General features: G+C 39.4%; 1 protein-coding gene and 1 pseudogene across 2 annotated transcripts in view; both read right to left on the bottom strand.

Moving 5' to 3' along the window:
* Positions 1 to 9,413, bottom strand: part of RAPH1 (Ras association (RalGDS/AF-6) and pleckstrin homology domains 1) — a 45,454-nt gene that overhangs the window by 25,982 nt on the left and 10,059 nt on the right. For both annotated transcript variants that reach the window (XM_014546098.1, XM_014546097.1), the window contains exon 4: positions 1,357 to 1,437. In XM_014546098.1, the coding sequence (XP_014401584.1) occupies positions 1,357 to 1,437 (81 nt within the window). The remainder of the gene's footprint in view (positions 1 to 1,356; positions 1,438 to 9,413) is intronic.
* Positions 3,152 to 4,642, bottom strand: LOC102256014 (annotated as a pseudogene).

Genomic DNA, 9,413 nt, shown 5'->3' with positions numbered 1-9,413 from the left:
AAAATCTAGAAATCAGAAGCAGCAAATTCCTCCCTTCAATAAATGCCTTACTTATCTACCTTCTCCTACTGGTGCCAGTCCCTACATCACTCTAGCATTCCTCAGAAAGGAGGTGCGGGGTGGCAGGAGAACTGGTTACTGGAGAAAGATGCAAGATGGATGAGAAGAGTGGTGTGCAATTGGAGGAGTGAGAAAAGTAAAAGACACTGCTTTGGGCATGTCATTAAATCGGCCTTTAGTCTTGGTACATGTTACTGGTAACAAAAATGTACAGAGCTTCATTTAAATGGGGCCTTTTTATATTTTCCTTCATTTATCACTAACAACACAAAGTCAATGGCTTAGTCTTATCTTAATCCATTTCACTGATTTATTATTAGCCCATTTTCTTACTCTCTTCCATCTTCCCCTCTTTCATTTATTCAATTATTTTTAGGTTTCAACTTTGAGCCTGCAACCATGCCAGGTGAAAGGGCGAGGGCTAGGCCCTCCATCTTGCCCCAGGGTAAGGGCTACGCCCTCCATCTTACCTTGGCCATGTGCTGGCAAGGCTTCTTCCCGGAAGCCCAAGCCTCTGCTAGCCACACCCAGGACTTCTTTAAACTAACCAATGACAATCAAGGGAAGTCGCCATAGATATGACCACATCCTGTGTAACAAGACACCGACTTGCGCCTGGCCAATCGGCAAGGCCCACAGCCCTTTCTCCTCCCCTTACTCCAACCCCCTATAAAACCCCTCTCCACACAGAGTTCTCTCTCTCTGCCACTTGGCTTGCCGCTGCATCGGTGAGTGTGGATGGGGAGCCGAGCTAGCTCGAATAAAGACTCTTATCCTTTTGCATCGGACCTGGCTAGCTCCCTGGTGTGGTTTCTTGGGGATCCTGAAATCTGGGCATAACACCAGGCACTGAAGATGCAAAGGCGACCAAGACAGGCATTTCTTACTCTCACAGTTTAAAGTCAAATAGGGAGAGAACTGACAGTTACAACAGGGGTTGTGAGGGGTATGGGAGCCAAGTATTAGGTGGACTACCTAACCCAATATTAGGAGTTCATTAAAGTATTTCTTAAAAAGCTTAGAGTCCTGTAGGATAAGAGGCAGCTGGGGGTTCCAACACAAAATTTCTCTGTTAGACATGCTACAACCTATATAACCTCACCACAAGTATTAATATTCAATGGTGCCATATTGTAGAGTTGCTCATTTGCTTTTGCTCATTTATTTTTAACCTTGGTTTAATTTTTAATTGAAAAATTGAGGTATATGATAAGGTTTCATCATCAAAAGTTCTGAAGAATGCATTCCTCTTCATTGGTATTTAACTAGTTCCATGGACATGTTTATAGAACTTACAGGTGTCAGCTCAGCCTGTTCTTCTGTGAAGTCAATATGAGGCTTGGCCGGCTTGCTGGGACATCTCAGAGAAATAGCATGCTGTGAAAATGCAGGAAGGAAGAAAATGATAGGTAAAGGAGGTGGAAAAGGGCAGTTCTCATTATCATGCAGGAAGAGAAAAGATCACTGAAATAAAATGCCAATGAAAAGTTGCATGCATCTTTCATTATATCATGCAAAAATAAAAAAAGGTAAGAACCAGATGATCCTAACCTTTGATAATTTAAGGATAACCTCACTCTACTTCTGGAAAGTAGAGCTCTAAGGGAGAGTTATGGAGAAACACTGTGTCCATTACCAATTCATGCTCTGACCTCAATTGGGCCTTGACTGCTGTTTGTCAGCATTCTGTCTTTCCTCCTCACTCAAAGCTTGTTCTAAATAGTTACAAAGTTCTTCAAGCTTCTAATTTTACCCTTCCACCTCTTCACATGACCTCAATTCCCTCCGTAACTAAGCAAATCACATCCATCTACCACATCCATCTATCTTCACCACTACAATGCATCCTATAGCTACACCCATATTCTCATTCTCTTCAGTTCTATATGAATATGCTTTCCCCTCTCCAAAGCTAAGCATGTTCTAGATCCCACTCATGCCCCCCCTCTCTAATAGCTCAGCCTCTAATACTCAACTAGTCCAGCTTATTGGTGGCAGGAAGGACAAAAAATAATCAAGTCTTCTGGGTTCCCTCCTCCTCTTAAACTCTATTTTCCTTTTCACTGCCAAATTTCCTGAACTCAGCTATAGTGTATCTCCTCCACTTATCCTTCAATCCCCTACCATCTAGCATACATCTTTCTTTTCCAAAGTCTTTATCCCGTGTGTTGTAATGCAGTCTATAATTCATTTTCAAAGTCATCAATGACCTTTTAACCAAGGTGGAACACTGTCTTTCCTATCACAGTATTCACCACATTGACTGAAATTGCTTGTTTGGTTGTCTGTATTGACACCCATCTCCTCACATAATACATTATAATCTCAAAAAGACATTGTGTATTAAGTTCACAGTTTTTTCGTTTGTTTTTCTTCCAGTTTTTAAAAGGAAGATTCATTTAACAAGTTTCACTTAGTACAATATATCTAATGGAAATCACAATACAAGGAAAGATTTAAATCAAAGCTTCAGAATTTTATACAAATGACATGACCCAACTCCTAAAGTATCAATTAGTATTACATCTCAAAATTGTCCCAGATCTTAATAAAAATAAGTGTACACTCACGTGCCTTATAGGATAGTAAACCAAAAAGCTAGAATTAACAAACATGCCAAATGTTTTCACTTTGAATTATAGACGCAGAGCTCCTATATTTGAGTTTTACAGAAAAGCATATTTCTCAACACACATCCAAAGTTTTCAATGTCTTGTGGTATAAGAGCAACATTTAACATAAGAGAATTGCTTTAACCTAAATATGCTTACTGCTTAGGTACACTCCTACAACATAAACTAACTTGAGGAAAGATGAAAATTGTTTTAACAGTTACGGTCAATACTGAATATTTCAGTGTTCAAAATTACTGAGCTTGAAAACAATTCTGACTCCCATTTTACAGTAAGCATAAATCACAAGCCTGTAATGCAAAAGTATTAAACGTAACCTTTGTTTTCTTTAAAAAAAAGAGAAAGAGAAAGAAAGAAAAGTTGACCTAGAGTAATCAGAATCTATTTCCCATTTACCATATTGGATATGCTAGACAGCCCTCCCATTCTATTCAACTCCCATAAATGCACAGCTTTCGTTTCTGTAGTAGCTGTTTAATGCTCCTTCTCTACCTAGGTAAGGTTTGACTGATAGTCACTTGAGTTTTCCTGCAGAACTTGGTCATATCCACTCATACTGCTCTGACTACCATAACCACCTCCATAACCACCACTCAGCTGCTGGCTAGCAGGACCCCCATAGCTAGACTGGTTGGATAAGCCCATCCCTCCCATCATTTGGCTACCATAAGCACCGCTACTTGCCCCTGCTGTAGAATTCAAAAAGAGTTCTACATAGCTGTGATCATAAGCGCCCCCACTTGTTCCTGCAGTAAAATTCAAGAAGAGCTCCACATATCTGTGTTGCATATTAGCCTTGTCTTTTGCCATAGCTGCCCACAGCATCTTCATGAGTAGCAAATTCAACATCTGCCTCCCCAGTAACTCTGCCATAGGGTCCAATTTCAATGTGTACTCTCATGGGGTTAAGAGGTGAGAAAAAATTGTAAATATCATTCTCAGTGGCAATGTAAGGTAATCCCCTCATGTGTACACAGTGCCCTGTGGTGCTCTGGAAACTGGACCCACCATCTCCGTATCTATGATCAGACATTCCTGAAAAACAGTAATTGAGGTCTCTTCCAAATCTATCAGACCCAAAGCCATACCCATCATTATAGCCACCATGATCATCATAGCCTCCATAACCTCCACCATAGGCACCCCGCCTCATCCTTTCAAACCCAGCCCCTTTGCCAATGCTATTATAACCTCTGCCAGTCCCTGGCCTATCATAGGGACCAGGTCGCTGCATAGCCATGAGCTTTCGAGGGGGGTCATAATGGGTTCGGACTTCAGCTCGGCTACTCTTAAAGATTTCAATGTACCTGTGCCCTATTCTTTCCTTGTGCTTCTTTAAGGCCTTTTCAGCTATCTCCTGTGAAGCAAATTGCACAAAGGCCTCCCCTGTGCTCCGCCCCTGAAAGTCCACAGGCAGTGTCATCCCATTTGGCATAATTTCCAACCCTGAAAAAAACTTAACAATCTCCTCCTTGCTACAGCCAAATGGGAGTCCTCTAAGGCGGACGAAGCCATCATTGGCAGTATCAGGACTATTCGGACCTGTATGCTTCAACATCCAGTCCATTTCAACACTGTTGGACTTGAATACTTCAACATATCTGTGTCCCATGGTTTCTCTGTCCTTCTTCAAAGCCAATTTCACTTCATCTTCAGATTCAAGTTCGACAAATGCTTCACCACTTGGTCTGCCTTCTCTGGTGCAGATGAAACGGATACCTGATGTGCCATTTTGGATTTTGCAATCAGAGAAGAAGCGCATCACTTCATCAGCAGAGCAGGACCAGGGTAGGCCCCTGACCTTCACCACGAAACCCTCCCTGCCTTCCGTGCTCAGCATCATGGTGACTGTTAGGCTCTTGGTGGCAAGCTCGGATCAATGCAACTTCAGTGTAGCTCTAACGATGCCGGACGATGTTCCTCCTGCCCTCAAACGGTTATAGCCAAGTTCACAGTTTTATCTCTTACAGCACAGTGCAGTGTCTACATGCTCATTAATGGAATATATGAATAACTATTTCTTTTTGGTCTTCATGCCACATGCTTGGCCAGATCAAGATTTTTTTTGCTTTCCTCCCTCTACATTTTCTCATTAAACATATTCTATAGCACGTTGTCAATCACTGCGTCAACAGGAGGCCTATCAAATCTATACTGCCAACATCCTCATTCTTAGGAAACAAAGACTGACATTAAGGGCTAAAGGGGCATGATAAATGCAATGAACTCTCAAATAGTTCAGAAAAAAAGTGTACATAAAAAACCCAACAAAGTAAATATGGCAAAATGTTAAAAATGAGTGAATCTGAGCAATGAGTTTCCTGAGTTCTTTGTACTAATCCTTTCACATTTTTGTAAGTTTGACATTATTTCAAAATAAAAAGTTTTAAAAAATCTATACTCTCTAGACTCTCACACAAGCTCACGCCATATTTCTAAATGGTTATTGATTAATTTAGTTTAAAATCTAAATCTAAAGTATTCAAAAAGAGATGATTGCCTATGCACCATGTTAAACAATATGATGGCACATTATAGTCATTGAAATTCAACAAGTCCTTATCAAAAGTGAATATATGTATGCAAAGTGACAAAAAAAGAATAGAAAACAGGACATGCAAACAAAGATTACATGTTGTTACATCAACAAAGCTGAAAAAGGGATTATGTAATGATATAAACTATTTCATGTTAATTAGGGTCCATTTCCACAAAATATTTACTTTCCTACAAAAAATTATCTCCCCCAATCCAATTTTTACTTACTCTTCATCATTACTTTAAATCTAAAAGCTGGGCTCAAAACACATAATAAAAAATGAAATTTGAGGATTGATTCTTCACATAAATTTTGCTCTAAACATTCCCAATCTCGTAACTTCCATTTGTTATAAAACTATCAAATTCTTCATCAATCTCTTAAAAATTCTCCACAAAGATCTGCAAAGTAAGTTTTGGATCACTACTTTTTTGAACTGATCTATAACATGTTAGAATGTAGTAGCATTTATGAGCCAGAATCTTGGGCAGGGGGTTTGTACTAGTATATAGAAAAGCATTGATCTGAACATAGAAGCCAAAACATAAATCAAGACATGGCCTTGTACCAAAGTCATACAGTCCTCAGGTTACGTTGGACTCAACTTACGTTGTTTCGTGGTTACGTCACCATCTCCCATTTATTTATATAAAAAAAAGTTCCGTCCATTTCAAGGTATGTATATATGTGCTTTATGTTTTTTATTATTTATTTACCACAAGTAAAGGTCAGGAATTGTTATCTTTCTTTTAAATTTCTTCTACTATTTCACTTCATTACTGTTGTGTATGTGTTCCCTGTGAGTGACTTAGGTGCTTATGTAGGTGGGTTCCGACTTATGTAGCGCCTGTAGGATAACCGGAGGACCTACTGTACTTACAACACAAGACACTTCCTTTTGATAGCTAACACCTTAGATTATAACTGGAAGAAAGAATAGAGGTTTGTGACCACACATTAGTGTTTCAATAGAGCATATTTACATTCCTTTTATTGACATATGTATGTGCTTTTCACAAATTTTTTTTAAAGCATAGTATAATGGTTAAGAATGTGGACCCTGGGGCTGGAGGCTTGAGTTCTAGCCCCAGGTCAGCTATTTATCGGCAATGTCACTCTTATTTAACCTGTTTCCTCATGTGTAAAATGGGGGTATAATAGCATTTATCTCCAAAAGTTGCTAGAAATAGAATTCTATTAGAATTAGAATTCAGCCCTCATCTGAATTTTATTTAAACCTCAATTCATTTAGATTAGAGATAACTTATAGTTGTTAAATTTTAACTGTATTCAGGAATATACTAACCACCACCACAAGATGGGGATGTTACTGCATAAATCTTACCGCCTTTTTTCTCCCGCCCATGCAAGTCCTGTCTGTAAGGCCTGGAGCTGAGAGCCCTGGCCAGTCAGTCTAGCCTTGTCTTGATTCTCCTTCAACTCTGTAATGAAGCAGCAAAGCATTGCAGTATGAGCTCTATAACCAGAATGTCTGGGTTCAAATCCTTGGGAAAGATATTCAGTCACTCTCTGCCTTAGTCCCATCCATTGTAAAACAGAGGCAGTGGTACCCATTCCACAAGGCACCAGGCAGATTCAGTGTTAAGATATGGCACAATGCTCACCACAGAGAATAAGCACTCAATATAGTAGCTGCTACTGTTTCTTTCCCCCCACTCCTCTATTTATTCCTCTTCTTTTCCTGGCCATTAATTAACCAGTAAATATTTGAATGCTTTTAAAACTATTTCTTTTGTATTTTATAGTTGCTCTTAATTTAAAGAACAGATGGATATATTTCTATTCTTGTTCAAAAAGGGTCCTTTACTAGCCTTCCACAACACAACTTAAAAAAACAAAGCGACCTAAAACCAAATAAAGATACCGTTTTACCTCCTCAAAGGAGGAAAATTGCACAGATTTCTAAGTAATACACACAAAAAGAATCAGAGCATTTATGCCAGAGTTGATTGGGATAATTCATGTGTTTGAAAAATGTTTGTGAGTGAGACCTAGACAATTCCCCTGGCTTTTGCCAAATCTAAGCTCTTCTTCCACTTGATACCTATTCTTTCCTATTAACCTCACTAGGCTAGGTCAGCAAAATCTGAAATTAAACACCATGCTGGTACATGTGAATGAATTTCTGTGAGATGTAGAAACATAGCCATCGGACTTTTAAGAGAAATGTAGCTGCAACAATTGAGAAATCAATTAACAACCGCAATCTTTTACATATGCAGGCCTCAAAATTTCAGAAAGCCTTGTGCTTCCCTCCTACCCAGTTAATACTCCAGACCACAAGGTTGTTTGCTAAGGATATAATTCAATGGACTTCAATGCCTTTAGGTTTTCCCCCTGATGCTACAATAAATACAATTGCTGTTTTCTTTCTAATACCTCAAAATTTCTGCACACATTAATTCTTGAAATAGTTCTGACAAGTAAAAGAAGTGGAGGAATTGCACTGAAGCTATGATATACTATGCTGATTATTATACTAGTTATAACAATGTATCCATGAAAGATTTCATTTAATAATAATGCCTATACATTTGAGGAAAACACGGATCTCCTACCCTTTGAGCTAGCATGGAAGGACCTGGAGAGTATCATGATAAGTGAAATAAGTCAGTCAGAGAAAGACAAGTAATACATGATCTCACTCATATGTGGAATCTAATTAATAAAATAAACTGGCAAACAAAATAGATCCCGAGACATTGAAGCATGCAACAGACTGACATATTTCAGAGGGTTGGGTGTGGGAAAAGATTAATCAAAGAATTTATATGCATAACCCATGGACACAGACAATATTGTGGTGAAGGCCTGGGGAGGGGGCGGGAGCAGAATGGCGGGGGTAACGGGAGGGGGGGGGATAAAGGGGACATCTGTAATACTTTCAACAATAAAGATAAATTTAAAAAATAAAAAAAAAACACTGATTGAAATTATTCTAGAATTCATTTTTACATTTACCCATGAAAAATATTTTTATGCTAAAACATTCTTTAACATTCTGGAAATAATCATTTTTAATAATCAGCTTCACTTTATTTTTAAGATATTGATAAAAATTGAAAGGCAAAAGTTTAGTTTTGAAATTCAAATACAGATTTCTCAGTTAATTAATCTCTTTAGAATAATGCCCCTACCAAAGGGATATTGGGAGGCTTAAATGAGATAACATATCTGAAGTGCCTGGAAGCACAGTATTTCAACAAAAGTAAAGAAAGAGAAAAAAGACAAAATTTTGGAAGCTAGAAAGCATATGGCAGAGTGGTAACCAACTCAGCAGGCCTAAGAAAAGCTGAATGCTAAGCCAGTGCTGGAGAAAAGCAGAGGAGCACCCCAATTTACATTATGTAATCTTAAAATTCTCCAGAAGCAGAGAAGTGAAGGTGAAACTAAAAGCAGGAGGATTGATTAAAAGCATTTAAGAATGCAGTTAATTCTCAGATTCCCTCCTTTATTCACCAACCAGCAGCAATCTCTGGTTCAGACTGATATTCACTGCTGATCTCACTCATATGTGGAATATAATGAACAGAGCTTGGCACCAGGCTCACTTAGTTCTATAGGAAGACAAAGACAGCACATTAGCATGAGACGTACCTGTCTTCAGAAGATATCTATACAGCCCACCAGGGGTCTTTTTTGGACCAACCATTGTTAAGAGAAAGAGATCATGTGGGGTAAGTACACAAATCACCTGGCTAGAAAAACTTCCTGCTCCACAGGAACCAGTAGTACATTATCTATATACTAGAGGTCCGATGCACAAAATATGTGCACAGATAGGGTCTCTAGGCCTGGCCAGTAATCAGGGCTGATCGGGGCCTTCTGGCTGCTGGCTGGGCCTCCCTTCCCCGGCTGCCAGCTGCTGGCTAAGGCCTCCTTTGTTCTGCGCCACCCCTTGGTGGTCAGCGCACATCACAGTGAGCGACTGAATTCCCAATCTCCTGATCAAACTTCCGAGGGGACAATTTGCATATTAGGGTTTTATATATCTACACTAATAAAAGAGAAACATGGTAATTGGCGTACGACCGCTACCCTTTTCATTGGCTAATCAGTGAGTATATGCAAATTAACTGTCAGCCAAGATGGCAGCCAGCAGCCAGGCACTGAAGCGAGCAGGGAGGCTTGCTTGCTGCAGACTCCAACGTTCCCCGCCT

The sequence above is a fragment of the Myotis brandtii genome, unplaced genomic scaffold, assembly GCF_000412655.1.
Source record: "Myotis brandtii unplaced genomic scaffold, ASM41265v1 scaffold43, whole genome shotgun sequence".
Lineage (NCBI taxonomy): Eukaryota > Metazoa > Chordata > Mammalia > Chiroptera > Vespertilionidae > Myotis > Myotis brandtii.
This window is presented reverse-complemented; position numbering and strand designations above follow the sequence as displayed.